Here is a 19,425-nt window from a genome sequence, read left to right as displayed (position 1 = left end):
TCTCTCTCCCTCTCTCTCGCACACACACAAAGGTACTCACACACATAAGCCTTCTCTCTCTTTCTTTGGTGTGTAGTGCCGAAGCACCATTGATTCCTGCTACACGCGGTAAGTCATTCATTGGTGCTTGTATTATGATACAAGGACCCCTTGCTCCCTGCCAGGCCTCCAGCACTGGTGGCGTGGTGGGGGTAGTTACAGTAAGACCTTCACTTGTGCTTTTAGCTTGACTGTGGTATGATACAAGGACCCCTTTGCTCCCTTTCAGGCCTCCAGCACTGGTGGCGTGGTGGTGGCAGTGTGCAGTGCTGAAGCACTTTTGACTTCTGCTATGCACGGTAAGGCATTCATTGGTGCTCACTGCTTTCAATACGGCCATGGATTGACAGCAGGCAGGTCTCTACTCCCTGTCAAGTCTCCAGCAGTGGTGGTGCATCATTCATTCCAGCTGCGCAGGGCTGGTGCCTGTTATTTATTCTCCTGCAGCTGCGGAGTCAGCAGTGGGTGCGGTTGTGAAAGGCTAGGGTGGTGGGTGTGCGCTCCCTCATACCTTTTCCTGCTCTACTCCATGCTCCCCGCTTGTCCCTCATGTGTATATTACAGAGGTCCGAAAAACACAGCTTTTGAAATACCTAAAAACACAAAAAGATTGCATGAGATCCGGTGCCACGGGGCTCCTTTCCTCTCATTGATTGGATATAGCCGCTCTCCCTACAACTCTCTCTCTCTTTCATGCACACAAGCTCTCTCTCTCCTGCTTTCACACATGCATGCACGCACACATGCACGCTCTCTCTCTCTCCCTCTCCCCCTCTCTCTCTCTCACACACAGGAACGCACACATGCACACTCTTTCTCTCTCTTTCTCACACACACACAGGCACACACACACGCTCTCGCACACACACACACGCATACTCCATCCTCTGTAATCTTTCCCACACCAGTGTTGCTTCTGAGCCCTGCTTTTGTTATTTCCCTCCACCCGCCTTAAAAAAAACATCTTTGGCACTGCTTTATTTTTCTTTATTTACCAGTACAACTTAGATCAGTAAATAAAAAAAAAAGAAAACTTCACACGCACGCTGTAGGTGCGTTCATGTGTTGTGCTTTTAACTACAAAATGACACAGCCGCTGCGACTGCACGATAGCATTTTTTTTTTTAATGGGGGTTCCTCTTTATCCATGCTGCACAACATTGCTAAACAAGCATTGGCATAGCCAATAGGTCTCCCCTTTAGGACATTAAGTGTTTAGTTATCCAGCACAATATCCTTGGTGCAACAACATCAACTGTTGCATGACTAAACGCTTATAAGGTACAAGGTTTAGCCATGCAACAGCTGATGTTGTTGCACCAAGGATATTGTGCTGCAAAACTAAATACTTAAAAGGTCCCAAAAGCGCAACCTATTGGCTATGCCAATGCTTGTTGCATCTCTGTTACTTGTTTCTGCATGTCTCTTGACTCTTTCTCCACCCCTCTTACCTTATTCTGCACCTCTGTTCCTTCTTTCTGCACTTCTTTGTTTCTTTCTGCCCATCTCTTGCTTCTTTCTTTACCCCTCTTGCCTCTTTCTCCACCTCTGTTCCCCCTTTTTGCATCTCTGTTGCTTCTTTCTGCACTTCTCTTCCCTCTTTTTCCACCTTCATCACTCTTTCTGCACCTCTTTTGCTTCGTTCTGCACCTCTCTTGATGCTTTCTACAACTCTTGTGCCTCTTTCTGCACACCTTTTCCCTTTATCTGCACCACTCTTTTTTTCTAAACCTCTGTTCCTTCTTTCTGTAATACTTTTGTTTATTTCTGCAACGTTATTGCATCTTTCTGCACTCCTCTTGCTTCTATCCACCCCTGTCCCAACGTTTTGCACCTGTTTCTTCTTTCTGCACACCTCTTGCCTCTTTCTCCACCCCTGTTCCCCTTTTTGCATCTCTGTTGCTTCTGTCTACACTTCTCTTGCCTCTTTCTCCACCCTCATCCCTCCTTCTGAACCTCTGTTGCTTCTTTCTGCACTTCTTTTGGTTCTTTCTACACCTCTCCTGATTCTTTCTGCACCCCTCATGCCTCTTTCTGCACACCCCTTCCTTTTTTCTGCACCACTCTTGCTTCTTTCTGCACCTCTGTTCCTTCTTTCTGTACTTCTTTTGTTTTTTCTGCACCCCTCTTGCGTCTTTCTGCACCCTTCTTTTGTCTTTTTCCACGCCTGTTCTCCCTTCTGCATCTCTGTTGCTTCTTTCTGCACTTCTCTTGCCTCTTCTGCAGCCATCTTGCCTCTTTATGCAATTCTTTTGTTTATTGTGAACCTCATCTGCTTGTTTCTGTACCCCACTTGCCTATTTTTGCATCCCTCATCCCTCTTTCTGCATATATGTTGCTTCTTCCTGCACTTCTCTTGCTTCTTTCTGCACCTCTCTTAGTTTTTTCTGCACCCCTTGTGCCTTTTCCTGCACCCCTCATGTCTCTCTCTGCACCACTGTTCCTTCTTTCTGAACTTCTTTTGCTTCATTCTGCACCTCTTGCTTCTTTCTACATCCTTCAAGCCTCTTTCACACCCCTCTTCCCTCTTTCTGTACCCCTATTTGATCTTTTTACACCCCTCTTGCCTCGTTCTGCACCACTGTTGCTTCTTTCTGCACTTCTCTTTTTCCATTTTGCCTGATGCCACATTCTCCATGACTGTTCCACCTTTTTGCATCTCTGTTGCTTCTTTCTGCACTTCTCTTGCCTCTTTCTGTACCCATCTTGCCTCTTTATGCAATTCTTTTGTTTATTCTGCACCTCATTTGCTTCTTTCTGCACCTCTTTTGCCACTTTCTGCACATATGTTGCTTCTTTCTGCACTTCTCTTGCTTCTTTCTGCACCTCTCTTGCTTTTTCTGAACCCCTTGTGCCTCTTCCTGCACCCCTCTTGTCTCTCTCTGCACCTCTGTTCCTTCTTTCTGTACTTCTTTTGCTTGTTTCTGCACCTCTCTTGATTCTTTCTGCATCCCTCAAGCCTCTTTCACCCCTCTTCCCCCTTTCTGCACCCCTCTTTGCTCTTTTTAGACCCTCTTGCCTCTTTCTGCACCTTTGTTGCTTCTTTCTGCACCCCTGATGCCACATTCTCCATGACTGTTCTACCTTTTTGCATCTCTGTTGCTTCTTTCTGCACTTCTTTTGCCTCTGTTTCCACCCCTCATCTCTCTTTCTGCACCTCTGTTGCTTCTTTCTGCACTTCATTTGCTTCTTTCTGCACCTTCTTTGCCTCTTTCTGCACCCTCCTTTTATTTTCTGCACCTCTGTTCCTTCTTTCTGTACTTCTTTTGTTTCGTTCTGCAGCTCTCTTGCTTCTCTCTGCACCCCTTGCCTCTTTCTCCACCCCTCTTGCCTCTATCTGTACCTGCCTTGACTCTTTCTACACCTGTGTTCCTTCTTTCTGCACTTCTTTTGTTTCTTTCTGCACATCTCTTGCTTCTTTCTGTACCCCTCATGCCTCTTTATGCACCACTCTTCCCATTTTTGCACCACTCTTGCCTCTTTTTGCACAACTGTTGCTTTTTTTCTGTACTCTTCTTACTTCTTTCTGTACCTCTATTGCTTCTTTTTGCATCCCTCTTGCCCCTATCTCCACCCCTGTTCTCCATTTTTGCATCCCTGTTGCCTCTTTCTGCACCCCTCGTACCTCTTTCTCCACCCCTGTTCCTCCTTTTTGCATCTCTTTTGCTTCTTTCTGTACTTATCTTGCCTCTTTCTCCACCCTCATCCCTCCTTCTGCACCTGTTGCTTCTTTCTGCACCACTGTTGCTTCTTTCTGCACCCCGCGTGCCTCTTTCTTCACCTGTCTTCCCTTTTTCTGCACCCTTCGTGCCTCTTTCTGTATCTCTGTTTCTTCTTTCTGCACTTCTTTGGTATCTTTCTGTACCGTTCTTGCTTCTTTCTGCAACCCTTTTGTCTCTTTCTCTACCCCTCTTCCCCCTTTCTGCATCTCTGTTGCTTCTTTCTGTACTTCTCTTGCCTCTTTCTACACCCATCTTGCCTCTTTCTGTACTTTTGTTTCTTTATGCACCTCATTTGCTTCTTTCCGTACCACACTTGCCTTTTTCTCCACCCTTTTCCCCCTTTCTGCAGCTCTGCTTCTTCTTTCTGCACTTCTCTTGCTGCTTTCTGCACCTGTTTTGCTTCTTTCTGAACCCCTTGTGCCTCTTTCTGCACCCCTCTTCCCTCTTTCTGCAACCCTCGTTCCTCTTCCTGCAGATCTGTTGCTTCTTTCTGTACTTCTCGTGCTTTTTTCTGCACCTCTCTTACCTCTTTCTCCACCCCTCTTTCAACTTTCTGCATCTCTTTTGCTTGTTTCTGTACTTTTCTTACGTCTTTCTGCACCCATCTTCCCTCTTTCAGCACCCCTCTTTCCTATTTCTACACCTGTGTTCCTTCGACCTGCACTTCCTTTGTTTCATTCTGCATATTTCTTGCTTCTTTCTGCAACCCTCATGGCTCTTTCTGCACCACTCTACCCTCTTTTTTCACCCTTCTTAACTCTTTTTGCACCTCTGTTGCTTCTTTCTGTACTCCACTTACTTCTTTCTGCATCTCTCATGCCTCTTTCTGCACCTCTTTTTCCTTTTTATGCACCTCTCTTGCTTCTTTCTACACCCTTCTTGCCTCTTTCTCCACCCCTGTTCTCCTTTTTTGCATCACTGTTGCTTCTTTTTGCACTTATCTTGCCCCTTTCTCCACTCCTCATCCCACCTTCTGCACCTCTGTTGCTTCTTTCTATACTTCATTTGCTACTTTTTGTACTTATCTTGCTTCTTTCTACACCCCTCGTGCCTCTTTCTTCACCCCGCGTCCCCTTTTCTGCAACCCTCTTGCCTCTTTCTGCACCTCTATTCCTTCTTTCTGCACTTCTTTTGTTTCTTTCTTCATCATTCATGCTTCTTTCGCACACCTCTTGCCTCTTTCTCCACACCTCTTCCCCCTTTCTGCATCTGTTACTTCTTTCTGCACTTTTCTTGCCCCTTTCTGCACCTATCTGGCAACTTTCTGTACTTCTTTTGTTTCTTTCTGCAAATAATTTACTTTCTGTACCCCTATTGCCTGTTTCTCCACCCCTCTGCCCCCTTTCTGCATCTCTGTTGCTTTTTTTCTGCACTTCTCTTGCTGCTTCCTGTACCCCTCTTCCCTCTTTTTGCACCCCTCTTGGCTCTTCCTGCAGATCTGTTACTTCTTTTTGCACTTCTCTTGCTTCTTTCTTCACCTCTCTTGCTACTTTCGGCACCCTTCTTATCTCTTTCTGCACCCCTCGTCACTTTCTGCACTGCTTTTACTTCTTTCTGCAACCCCTGTGCCTCTTTCTGCACCCCTCTTCCCTCTTTCTGCACCAGTCATTCTTCTTCCTACAGATTTGTTGCTTCTTTCTTTACTTCTCTTGCTTCTTTCTGTCCCTCTGTTGCTTTTTTCTGCAACCCTCTTGCCTCTTTCTCCACCCCTCTTCCCTCTTTTTGCATTTCTGTTGCTTGTTTGTTGTAGGAGAGTAGGATCTGCACCTTATGTTGCCTCCACTTTTTTCTGATGATTACACTGGTTTCTGGCTATAGTCTGGCTGGGACGGGAAACACCCATTACAACGACTCTGTTTTCACGCGCTGCCATCGCAACGCGGCCTTCACATCGCAGGAGGCATGACACCGCATGCTTTTAGATCGCATGCTAGTAATGCGCATGCACATTTACATCGCGAGCATTTACATCGCAATAATGCACTTCCATTACCACAACAAAAATTTGAGTCGGGTGAAAGTGCATGTGACAATGTTTAAGAGAGTAAGAAAAGCAATTGCATTTATTTCTTTTTATAATTGTTTCCCAGTCCTGGCTGTAAAGTCGCTAATACCAATTTGAAGATGGGTGCCAAATGTATATTCCGTCCACTGTGTGGCTTAATCATCTACTCGGATCTTCGTCACGACAAAGAAAAGGAGACATCCTGTGCAATAAAATGACAAAACGTCACCCTAGGGCTTTTTGAAAAAGATATAGGTTACCCCTTTGTAAGTCTCTTATGTGCTTCTCTGCCTGATTGAATCTCAGACGCCATCAATTTGTCTAGAGCAAACAAACACGCATACATAGACGCTTCGAAATTCACAAAGTTTATGCACCCACTACAAGTCCCAAAGGAACAAACAGGTTGCTCAATGATACACCCCATTGTGCTAATTCTCATATGTGCAGTACAGGCTGAGGATGTTACGGACAGGCTCTCACCCCATCGTTCTCCTGATGTCATCAATAATAATAATCACGAATAGAAAAAAAAAAGCCCAAGTCATATATGTCCGTGCTGCAATGATGCCCGCGTGCCTGCGTGCAAGATGACGGAGGACAGATGCAAGATGACGTGCCTGATAAAGGAAGATGACGGATTATGACACATGCAAGATGACGTCACGCTAGCAATGACAATGCGAGCTGCGATGATGCCTGCGTGCCTGCGTGCAAGATGACGGATTATGACAGATGCAAGATGACGTGCCTGATAAAGGCAGATGACGGATTATGACATATGCGAGATGACATCACGCACGCTAGCAATGACGGATTATGACAGATGCAAGATGAAGTCACGCTACCAATGACAAAGCGTGCTGAGATGATGCCTGCATGGCACATGAAGGCTGGCACTATAGCAGATGATGTGTGACAGATGCAAGATGACGTGGCAGATAAAGGCTGGCCCTATAGCACGTGATGTGTGCTGGATTATGACAGATGCAAGATGACAAGATGACGTGCCAGATAAAGGCAGATGACGGATTATGAAGACAAAAATGACGTGGCAGATAAAGGCTGTCACTATAGCACATTATGCGTGCTGGATTATGACAGATGCAAGATGACGTGGAAAATGACAGATGTGACATGAGTTTTAAAACATATTGGCAAAGGCTGGCACTATAGCAGATGATGCGTGCTGCGATGACATGACAGATGACATGCCTGCGTGCACAAAATGACGGATTATGACAGGTGCAAGAGGACGTGCCAGATGGCAGATGCGACATGAGGTACGTTTTAAAACAGATTGCCAAAGGCTGGCACTATAGCAGATGATGCCACTTGATGTGCTGCGATGAAAAGCATATTGGCAAAGGTTGGCACTATAGCAGCTGATGATGATGTGCTGCAATGACAGTTTGATGACAGATGCGGTGACATGACAACGCATGCTGCGATGATATGACAGATGTGGTGCAAGATGCCAGAGGCGTGCCTGCAAGATGACAGACGCGTGCACAAGATTACGGGTGTGAACATTAGTTTGTAAGTAATGCGCTGAACTGTTTCTTAAAAGCAATGAAATGCATAACAGTTGGTTTCGGTAAAGCAAACCAGCATTTGGAATGCAGGCTCGGCTTTCAAACAGAGGATTATTCAAGTCACTAATATACAAATTAAATCTTAGCATTGCGCACCACAAACCCACAATCAGTATGTTGCAGTATAAATAATGACACAATTACAGTAAAAATAATGTTTCGAAATTATATTATAGTAATAATGATGGACCATGGTTTCATTACTCATTCATTTGGTCACGGAGCCGCGGAAGATGCCATGGACAGCTCCATTAGGGTACCACATTTTGGATTTAGGATTTTGAAATATTGACATAATTATATGACATTCATAATGATTTACAGCTACGTGATTTGCGTCATTCATTAGGTCGTTGCGAGTCACAGAAGATGGCATGGATAGAGAGCAGGTGGAAGACAGTGCTCCCTAAAAGGTAAGTGACTTTAACTTTCCTATATACTTTTTTAATTATGGCATGGACAGCTCCGTTAAGGTACCACAGTAACAGTTTTATTTTTACAGTTAGCGCTGACGCGCACGTTCATGCGGAAATGTTGTCATTCATGGGGTGGTCGCGAGACACAGAACATGTAAGGGACTGCTCCAGTAAGCTAACACACTTTTATATTACTTGTAAACATACTTTATTTCAAAAGTTTAGTTTAGCGTGCAAGTAGAGTCCAGGGAATTACATAGTAAATGAAAGCTAATACTAATGATTGTTATGTAAGCCTTACTGATTAATGAAATTGTAATAACATATAGCGAATGTGTAATACAATTAAGGTATTTGATGCTGATTAAAAAAAGCGTTGTAATGGTACGCGATGTTGTTGTATGCTTTGTCATGCCTTGTTTCATAAGGGAACGTACATTGACGTTGCAACTGCACGCGATGTGAAAACTTGCGAAGTAACAGTCTTTGCGATGTAAATTCAGCGTGGTTACAGCATGCGATGTAACGGTTGGCGATGTAGCATCATACATCCGGCTGGGACCCTGCTAATCAGGACCCCAGCCTCTCTGTTCTCTCTAAACAACTTGGAGTGCATATTAGGTGCACTAGTGATTGGATACAGTGGTACCTTATGAGCCCCTAGTATATGGTACCTTAGGTACCAAGGGCATAGGTACTTCACATGCCTATCAGGGGCTGAAGCATGTATTATGCCACCCCTGGGAAGCAGACTAAATCTGACACCACAGGCCTGATACTGCAGCCTGGGTGAGGTAGTACTAGCACTCCTCACTGAGATATAGGTTCACTATATCTCTCCCTTCACACACCTTTAAGCCTATCAGTCACCCATAAGGCAGGCCCTATCAATCCTGAGGGCAGAGTGCTTGGTTTCCTTGTGAGGGGGTGCCTCTGCCTGAGCAGGGCCCCTCTGCAGCTCTCAGAGTCTATTCTCTGGGGCTGTTTGTGAATGCGGTCAAACACATACTCTTAAGTGCATTATAACCTCACGGTTAATGCTAACTTTGGAATGGCTGCATCAAAACATGTTGTGTTTGGTGTTAAACACTTTGGAATCATGCCCCCACACCAGTAATTGGGGTGGGAGTATGATCCCACCCTTCTAGAGGGATAGACATGTACCTACTGTGGAAACACAGTAGAATCCTGAAGAGCCCTGGCATCACAAAATGGATGCCACCAGTCACAGACACTGGGCTGCCCTCCTGCTGATGACCGAAACTCGCAGTAGAGGAGGCCCAACAATAGGTATCCTGTCACAGGGAGGTGTGACCACCTCCCAGACAGGGTTTAGTGTATTGGGGCTGGGTGGGTGCACTCTTAGAGTGCTTTGAAGTCGTGCACTGGGGGAGCAGTAGGCTCCTCTGTGCATATGCCAATTCAAACTGGTTCAGGGGCTACCTGTCCCTGCTCTGGTGCAAAACTGGACAAAGGGAAGTGGGTGTAGCCACCCACTCCCCTGACCCTCCCATAGGAGGGGTCACAGAGATAGTCCCTCCCTTCCTTGCAGTATAAGTTAAGGAACCCTTGCCATTGCAAACTAGATATCCCTATATGATGCTCTGAAGAAGTATCCTGGGCCTTCGACATTCCACTACCTCTGGAAGACTGAAGATTCTCCCTTGGAGTCAAGGAGTGACTCCCCTGCTTGGCAGGCACCAAAACTTTGAATCCACGGTCGCAAACTTTCCCGCACCCGCCAGAGTCTGAAGTCCCTGCAGCCCTGGAAGTGGATTTCCTGACCTCTCTAAGGCCATTGTGAGCGCCCAGTGACGCTGAGGCAAGTTGACCCCACAAGTGACGAGGAACTGCAAAACCTGGGTACCATGCACTATTTTTGAGTTCAACCCCTTCACGATGTTCTACGAACGTGCATTAGACCACGTGTGGTTCAAGCCTCCAGCAGGATTAACACCGAAAATCAGAGGCCTACCTTGTCCCAAGTGACCATGGGCCCCTGTTGAGTGAATCCTCCTGAGGCATCTTCACGATCCCTTGCCCGCTGGCTTGTAGTTCCCCTGAAGACTTTTCTACAGTTTCAAAGGGCTCCCCTGGTTGCTCCATGCCTGCCACCACCGGCTTCAGGCTCACTGAAGCGCCGGCGTACCGACGGACAGAGCGGTGCTCCTTTCCTGAGCGGCTGCCAGGTAGAGGTGTGGTGACTTACCCAGTATTCACGAGCATTTTACACCATTTATGAATGTATCTAAATGAACGTATACCTATAGTATCCTTTACTTGGGTTTATTTGCACGCAGTAGCTGTGTATGTCCTGATGAAAGCCGTGCCTTCTTAGAGGCTCTATGGCTGAAACATGTTGACAAGTTATACCATCACCACGGTCTAAAATATTTATTGACTGTTGATGCACTATTATTTTAACGCTAGCCAAGCACGTATTACGAATAAAGTTGTGCCTCCCATTCTTGAGCTAGTTTTAATCTCACTTGCACTCACTATTATATTTTCTTTGCGCTGCGCTCTCACTCATACCATCAGCTCTCCATTTGTGGATTTAGTATATCCTAACATCTCACTTATCAAAACATCCCTAAGCTCCTCCCTCACAGTGAGGGAGTTGTAGCCCCCAGAGGAACTAGGGATGGAGAATCCCAAATGAAGAAGCATGTCACCTTTGGTGAGTGAGGGATTTCGTCCTATAAAGGAATATGCCCATTTAGTTATTTAGGTGTTGTTTCACTCTTAGATTTTCTTTACTTTTTGATTGAATGTTGATAAAGTGGTTCTTCACACTTTTCATACACGTTACAGACCCCAGGGTTTCATACTGTTTCTTCCTCTGTGCATACACCAGTTCAAACCAGCTCAGGGGCTACCTGCCCCTGCTCTGGTGCAAAACTGGACAAAGTGAAGTGGGTGTAGCCACCCACTCCCCTGACCCTCCCATAGGTGGGGTCATAGAGCTAGTCCCTGCCTTCCTTCTCGTATAAGTTAGGGAACCCTTGCCATTGCAAACTAGATATCCCTGGACGATGCACTGAAAAAGAATCCTGGACCTTCGATGTTCCACTACCTCTGGAAGACGGAAGAATCTCCCTTGGAGTCAAGGAGTGACCCCCCTGCTTGGCAGGCACCAAAACTTTGCATCAACGGTCGCAAACGATCCCGCTCCTGCCGGAGTCCGAAGTCCCTGCAGCCCAGGAAGAGGATTTCCTGACTTTTCTTATGCCAACGTGAGTCCCCAGCGACGCTGAGGCAAGTGGACCCCACGAGTGACGAGAAACCGCAATCCCTGGGTACTTGCACTATTTCGAGTGCAAGCCCTTCACGATACTCTATGAACTTGTGCATTGGACCATGTGTGGATAAAGCCTCCAGCAGGATTTCCACCAAAGATGAGAGGCCTACCTCATCCCGAGTGACCATGGGCCCCTGTTGAGTGAATCCTCCTGAGGCATCTTTGCGATCCATTGCCGGTTGGCTAGTGGGTCCCCAGAAGACTTTTCTACAATTCCAAAGGGCTCCCCTGGTTGATCCATGCCAGCCCTGACTTACCCTTGCTGGGTGAGTCCCTCAGACCTTGCTGGTCTGCACTGCTGACTTTTTGTCTTTTCCACAAGACTTGCTGTTACCAAGGCTTGTTGGCTCCAATCTGGTCACCAACACCGCAGTAAGCTGCAGACTTTGTGGAGCACACCGAATCCAGCTCCTGGTTGTTGTCGACACCTCCTGGACCTCGTGGCGGAAGAGTCAAGACACACGTGACCACCGGAAAATACCCGACGACTGTGGGCATCCATCTTCCTTGCCCCGGGTCACTGCCAAGTGACTTTGAACACTGTCCTCTCTGCTTTCAGGTCTTCCTTCTTCTGAATCCAGCCTTGGATTCCACCAGACACTTCTCCTGTCTTCACAAGCAGCAAGTCTTCTTTGGCTCCCATTGAAAACGACGCCGTGCCCCGATACCAAAAGACACCTATGCACCTGGCTTCCCTGGGTGAGGTAACTCCAGCACTGCGGTGCTCCTATGGGTGTTGGCTCTAGAACTACTTACCCTGTAAGTGACTTGCTTGTAGACTTTCCTGAAGTATCCTAAAATCTTAAATTTCCAACCGCGTCAATTGGGATCCGCGGCTGTGTTCTCACACTGCATGTGGCTCCTGTTGGTCCTTTACTTACCTGCCTTGGGTGGATTAGTGAGGCCCCAGCACTTCTGAAGGCCCTAGGCCTTGTCCCTTCTCAAGTCGTTATTCTTAAGTCTCTTTTTTAGTATGTGGTCTGGTACGCCCCTAGGGCCCAGGCCATATTTGTGCTTAACTTATTGTGAAATGTTGATTTGTGCATATGTTCCTGACTTCTAATCTCATAAAGAGATTAGTAGAGTGTGTCTAGAAATAAATACATATATATTTGATATATATACCTGTGTGGTGTCCTTTCATTTAGTAATTCAAGCGATTATAAGGTAAAACAAGCTGCTTTACAGTCCTCTAAAGACTTAGCCTGAAGGCTGCTCTCCACAGCTACCACAAGGATAGCCTTCTTTAAAGGGTTGTCTTAAACCTATCTACCATAAGAGTCGAATTGTACTGGTGCAAGGTGTCCACTTTAACTAATGAACAGCATATACCAGGCCAAATTCTCACATTCCTGGACTTATCTCACCTCTTTCTGCACCCATCTTCCATTTTTCAGTACTTCTTGCCTCTTTTTGCACCTCTGTTCCTCCTTTCTGGACTTCTTTTGTTTCTTTCTGCCCCTCTCTTGCTTCTTTCTACAGCCCTCTTCCCTCTTTCTCCAACCCTGTCACCCCTTTTGCATCTCTGTTGCTTCTTTCTGCACTCCTGTTGCCTCTTTCTCCACCCTTCTTACCTCTTTCTGCACCTCTGTTGCTTCTTTTTGCACTACTCTTGATTTTTTCTGCACCTCTCTTGCTTCTTTCTGCACCCCTCATGTCTCTTCATTGCGCCCCTCTGACTGCACTCCTCTTGCCTCTTTCTGCACCTCTATTCCTTCTTTCTGCACCGCTTTTGCATCTTTATCCACCCCTTACTTCAGCTCTATTGCTTCTTTCTGCATTTCTCTTGCCTCTTCCTGCACCCCTCTTTGTTCTTTCTGCACCTCTGTTGCGTCTTTCTGTACCTCTCTTGTTTATTTCTGCATCCCTTGTGCATCCTTCTGCACCCCTCCTTCCTCTTTCTACACCCCTCTTGCCTCTCTCTGCACCTCTGTTCTTTCTTTCTGTACTTCTTTTGTTTCTTTCTGCACTTCTCTTGCTTCTTTCTGCACCCCTCTTGCCTCTTTCTCCACCCCTCTTACCCGGTTTTGCATCTTTGTTGCTTCTTTCTGGACTTCTCCTGCGTCTTGCTGCACCCAATTCCCTCTTTCTGCACACCTCTTGCCTCTTTATGCAACTCTGTTCCTTCTTTCTGCACTTCTTTTCTTTTATTTCTTTCTTTCCCTCTCTTGCTTTTTTCTGCACCCCTTTTGCCTCCTTCTCTACCTTTTTTGCATCTCTTTCAGCTCTTCTCTTGCCTCTTCTCCACCCCTCATCCCTCTTTCTGAAGAACATGACACAAGTGATCACGTTTAATATTACTGAAGCTGACGTTTGTTACAATTTAACTTGCGACCCTGTTACCATTGGTAAATGTGCTCAAATACAACTTGACAGTACTAAACCTACCATGACATGCAAGAAGAAACTTTATGCAAACATCGAAGTGACAATGTTTGTGAGAATGTGCAAAACAACATGGTGTGCAAACTTGTAGTATCCGCTGCTAGCCACTTCAGGCATGTCAAACTGCCTGTAAGGTGGCTATTCTCATGTGGTAACATTACTTATACATATATTCCAGCAAATATCACAGGTGGACCATGTGCTTTTACTAGATTAGGTCTGATGATGTTTCCATTAGATCCAGCATCACATGCTCAAAATACGAGATAAGGTGTTCAGCTTAGTGAACATTGTGACTCTGAAGTTCATTTATTATCTAAGTGTGAATATATTAGTTTAGCTGCTTCAAGTGTAGGAATTCCAGGCCTGACCATTTATAATTCTAGGGCTGTTAGTGAATTAGCATGTTTGATGGTGAAAAACATTAATCATACTTTGATTGCTTTAGCAGAATTATTATTAGATGTACAGGGGCAAGGATAGCCATGTTACAAAACAGAGCAGCTATTGATTATTTACTTTTGAAGCACGATCACGGATGCTCAGACTTTGAGGGAATGTGTTGCTTTAACCTTTTAGATCATTCGAAGTCAATTCAGTCCCACATTGAAGCCTTACACAAGTTAGCTAAAGATATCAAACAGGATGTAGAAAATGGTTGGTGGGATTAGTTGTTTGGGTGGTTGCCGGATTTTGGTAAACTTCGCTTTGTTCTAGGGGGGATAGCATTAGCAATATGTATCTTGATAGTATTATTTTGTTGTACTTAGAGTGTCCATAATCTTTTGTCTATGATTCGACCCCAAGTAATTGATTTTAGACCAGTGTGTTATATCAGCCAATAGTCAAAGAGTGGAATGTACTGAATGAGAGAAAGGTGTATTGACTGTTTACTCCGTTGTGCATATCTAACTCCATTTTCTGGGTGCGCACATAACTGCAAAGTGGGGAGGGAAGGTTTCTGCTCTTCACTTGTTTTTTGCTCCTCACTGACCACAGTGAACTGTATATTATCTGTGGAATGTGCAACTCTGCCTCGAAGTCACAATACGGGAGCTTGTCCAGCCTCCGTCTTGGCCTTGACGCAGACTGATACAGCCAGCTCGGTTCTTTCTCATGAGAAGGGGGCGAGGTTTTTTAGAAACTTTGTCTTATGTTTAGTAATGGTATTTGTGAAAAGGTGGCCTGATATATGCTGTCCACTAGTTCTAGTGGGCACCTTGTATCAGTCCAAACAACCCCTTATGGTGAATTGGTTAAAGACAACCTTTATTGAAATATATCCTAGTGGTAGCTATAGAGTGCAGCCTTCAGGCTAAGTCTTGAAGGAATGTAAAGCAGCTTGTTTTACAAGTCTATAATCTCTTGAATGATCAAATGAAAGGACAACCACACCAGGTATATATTCAAAATGTATGTATTTAGGATAAAACACACCCCTCTAGTCTCTTTATGAGACTGGAGTTCGAAGTACTTAAGTTACAAGTTAGCAATCAAGAGTAATAGCACAAATACACGTTTGGGCCCTAGTGGTATACCAAACCATATACCAAAAAAGTGGTATAAGAACCACAACTGGAATAGACACAAGGCCTAGAGCCTGTAGAATCGCTGGGACCCAAAGGAACTACCCAAGGTAGTGACACAGGGGACCCACGGGGACTGTATGCAGTGTGTAAACACAACCTTGTACTCCTGTTAGCTTCTATGGGCAATGTCTTGGTTGGAAATTTAAAGATTAGGGACACTTAGAATCGAGTCAGGACCAAAACCTTTTGGACTTAAGAAGTTCTAGGGCTAGCACCTATGGGAGCACTGGAGTACTCAAGTTACCTCACCCAGGAAAGCCGGGTGCATAGGTGTCTTTTGGTGTCGGGTCGCGTAGTCGATTGCAATGGAAGCCTGCAAAGAACTGCTGCTGCTGTGAAGAGGAGAAGTGTCCGAAGAGATCCAAGCCTGGATCTGGGATGGAAGGAACCTGAAAGCAGAGGGGACAGAGTCTGGGTCACTAGCCAGTGACCGAGGGCAGGATGGACCAATGCCCACAGATGTTGGGTGCTTCAGTTGAGTTGACTGGTGTCTTGACTTTTCAGCCACGAGGTCGAGGAGGCATCGACAAAGTCCACAAGCCAGATTTGAGCTGTCCCACAAAGTCTGTCACATGCTGCAGTGTCGGCGACCAGATTGGACCCAACAAGCCTTGGCAACGGCAAGTGACAGGAATTCAGAGAAAGGACTGCGGTGCAGACCAGCAAGGTCTGAGGGACTCACCCAGCAAGGGTAAGCCAGGGCACATCTGGAGCAACCAGGAAAGCCCAATTAGAAGATGAGTTGCCTTCATGGGGACCCACTAGCCAATGGACTAGCAATCCTGAAGGAACCTCAAGCGGTCGCACTGGAAACTGGCCCACGGGTCACTCATGGAGTGGAGGCCAACAACCTTTGGTGCAGGAGGTGTTCAAGGCATGGGCTACTCGGAGCCCAAAGCACAACTTCAAGGATGTCCCAGAAGATAGTGTTGCTGCAAAAGTTCACGGTGTCCAGGGGTCACGGTTCCACTTCACCCACGATAGCCACCGGTCTCAGCTCTGCTGTGGACTCAGGGTATCCTCGGGGAAGTCTGGAAATCCACCTCTGGTGATGCAAAAACATCAGCGTCCGGCAAGAGCTTCAGCGATGCAGACTGGTCAGTTGCTTCTTTGGTGCCTGCCAAGCAGGGGAGTCACTCCTTGACCCCAAGGGAGATTTCTTCAGTCTTCTAGTTAAAGTAGAACATCGAAGGTCCAGGATATATGTTGCAGAGTTTTGTCCAGGGTAATCTAAAGTCACAAGGACTGGGTTCCCATACTTATACTAAGTTTGGGGGTTTGTCATACTCTATGGACCCACCTATGGGAGGGTTTGGAAAGAGGGGTGGTTACACCCATTTCCTTTGTCCAGTTTCGCACCAGAGCTGGGGCAGGTAGCCCCTGCAACCGGTTTGAACTGGACTATGCGCAGGGACACCAAGTGTGCCCCCAGTGCAGGACTTCAAAGCACCAGAGAGTGTTCCCGCCCAGCCCCAATACACATCTGCCTGTCTGGGGAGGTGGTTACACCTCCCTTCGACAGGACACCTATTGTACAGGCCTCCCCTGCCAGAGTTTCAGTCAGCAGCAGGAGGCCAGACCCGTGTCTGTGGCAGAGGCATCCATTTTGTGATGCCAGGTCTCAGGAAAGACCTACCCGGTTAGCCCAGTGTGAACATGTCTCTCCATCTAGAAGGGTGGAATGCTACCCCTGCTGCCAGAACTGGTGGGGGTAGTATTCCAAAGCGTTTGACACCAAACACGACATGTTTTGATGCAGCCATTCCAAAGTTAGTATTTACCGCGAGGTTATAATGCACTCAAGAGTATATAGTCTGGCTGTATCACAGAACAGCCATAAGGAAGAATTTACAAAAGCTGCAGAGGGGCTCATCTCATGCTTGGGCACCCTCTCACACAAAACCAAGCACTCTACCTTCAGGATTGTCAAGGCCTGCCATAGGAGTGACTTATAGGTTTATATGTGTCTGTATATATAGGTGGATATAGGTAGCCTATACCACTGTAAGGGGTGCAAGCACACCCTTACCCAGGCTGCAGTAGCAGACCTGTTGTGCCATTTTGGAGTGCATAATATATGCTGCAGCCCCTGGTAGGCCTCCGAGGTACCTATGCCCTAGGTACATCGTATAGCATATACTAGGGGCTTATAAGGCACTCCAGAATCCAATTAGATATGTACCTAATGTACATGCAACCCATTTTAGAGAGGAAGCAGCTAGGCTGTGGTCCTGATTAGCAGGGCCACAGCCAGACTAAGGTCGAAAAACAGTGAAACACCAGCAAAAAGTGGGGGTACCCATGTGAAGCAGATCCTACTCTCCTACAGTATTTAAGCTGGGAACCTTCTAGGGCCAGGTGGAAGCTCGCCACAGTGGAGGTGACGGAATTTGAGTCCTGATCGAACTCCTTCCTGGGCTTATCAAGGGCTCCCCGAAATTGAGTTGGCAAGGATGTTGCTTAATAGATCAGTGAGGTGTTCCTAACCATTTTGTATATATTTTCTACTCTTTGCTACTTGTATATACTGCATTTTATTCTAATTGTTCATTTTAGTCACTTGATTCTTGGGAATCTGCATTTACTGATCATTGATAAACTTGTGTGTGTTTTTTTAAATGCACCCAAATTTGTTTTCTTGCCTCGCCTAAAGGAAGTACTGCGTCATTTCCTCGTCTTTAGGGAGTGCTGCTCAAAGTGTGTGTTACTATAAATGCACCTGAATTTATTTTCTTGCATCGCCTAAAGGGAATGCTGCATCCTTTCCTCATCATTAAGGAGTGCTGCTCAAAGTGTATTATTTAAAGGTGCAGTGGTATATTTGCCTCCAAAGTGGGAGTGCAGGGTTTGGGTCTGTCCTTTATAGCGAAAAGCACATTCATTACAGGGATATAATTACCAGTGCATGCTGAGGGTGAAACCTATCAACACACACAGTGTATATACTATTACAAAATGTGCAGCATTGCGCTGCATAATTTGTCTTTTCTTGTTGCATAATTTAGTCAACCCTGTTGCATAATTTGGCCCTTCCCGTTGCATAATTCCATTTGCCCTGGATTATATGCTTCTTGCAGGTAAGCACGCTAAAATTATATTTACATAAAATGAGCTAGAGAATGAGTTTGTTGGTTCATGCTATTCAGGAATGAAATTGTACAGACCACAATAAGATAGACTATCAGGAATGAAATGGCACCTACCACAGTATGCTACATTCTCTTGTTTTGTGGCTGCACAGTCAACTCCAGTTGTCGGAACCTCCATGATATTTCCATAGCATCCCGATGTTGCAGTGACACCTAGAAGGGTGAACAAAACAGATATTGCCGTACCCTGTTTACAAAATTCTGAATGGGTGCATGCTCATGACCTGGCATATCTAGCTCCTTGTGCAGCATTTAAATGATACTATACCTGTTTAATGGTAATACTATCAAGTCTTCTGGGAACCTAGCACCGTTTGGGGTGAGTAACTGGAAACGTTGCCTTAGCAGCTTACAAATGTGTGTGACCAAATCATGCAGTGTGTTCCCAGCACTTCTCCACCAGCTCTCTACTGGTCCCAAGACAATGTTCTAGGTTTCTTCCATCTTCATTAGCTTGGATAAATGTATTCTGTTTTGTTCAAACTATACTCAGGCAAGGGTGTTGTGATTAGGACTTAATTTACAACTTTTATATCTTGAAAGTACATCGTGCTTGGAAGTAGTAAACTCACTGGCTGGCCTTGGTGATTAGGTGTTTACTCTCTGTTGGCTATTAAAGGACAAAAACAATGTATTCAATCTTGCATAAAATGTAAATAAAAGGCTAGTACATAGTGCATTATACTTTCATCGGATACACTTAGCAGGGCAATTTATGGCTATAATAACGGCAGGGACTGCTTCACAAAAGTAAATTTACTGGAAAAAAAGAAATTATAAAGTTGCTCACTAAGGTCCTCCTCCTTCAGTCTCTTTACGCTGATTTGAAAAGAAATACTTGATTTTGCCTACATCGAAGTTTCGAGTAGTGCAGTAATTTCATGTGACATCACAGCAGGATTTGATCAATCAGACCCAGTGGAATTAATCCCTTGAAATTGACCCGGATATTGGGAAAAAAATGGCAACATTGGTGTGGAAGCAATGATTTTGAATGTTATTCCTCATTCCATAGGGGATCTATAGGGCAGTACTCATAAAAAAAGATCATATTGCATATTGGAATTAATGATACCCATGGTGTCAATAATTTCGGGTGTGAAATGACGTCATTGGAATTACTGATGTAACCCTGAGAGTTAACCCTCCTTTGAAGCAAATCTCTGTCTTATCAGGAATTCACAAAGAACTCAGTACTAAGTCTGGGAACCTAAGATTGTTGGA

At 45.5% G+C, this 19,425-nt stretch overlaps 1 protein-coding gene across 1 annotated transcript in view; it reads right to left on the bottom strand.

Moving 5' to 3' along the window:
- Positions 1-18,352, bottom strand: part of LOC146805514 (lysozyme g-like) — a 416,874-nt gene extending 398,522 nt beyond the window's left edge. The window contains exon 1 of the mRNA XM_085620512.1: positions 18,256-18,352. Within this exon, the coding sequence (XP_085476638.1) occupies positions 18,256-18,319 (64 nt within the window). The 5' untranslated portion in view covers positions 18,320-18,352. The remainder of the gene's footprint in view (positions 1-18,255) is intronic.
- Between the last annotated feature and the right edge of the window lie 1,073 nt (positions 18,353-19,425).

The sequence above is a fragment of the Triturus cristatus genome, chromosome 8 (assembly GCF_964204655.1).
Source record: "Triturus cristatus chromosome 8, aTriCri1.1, whole genome shotgun sequence".
NCBI classification, from domain to species: domain Eukaryota; kingdom Metazoa; phylum Chordata; class Amphibia; order Caudata; family Salamandridae; genus Triturus; species Triturus cristatus.
This window is presented reverse-complemented; position numbering and strand designations above follow the sequence as displayed.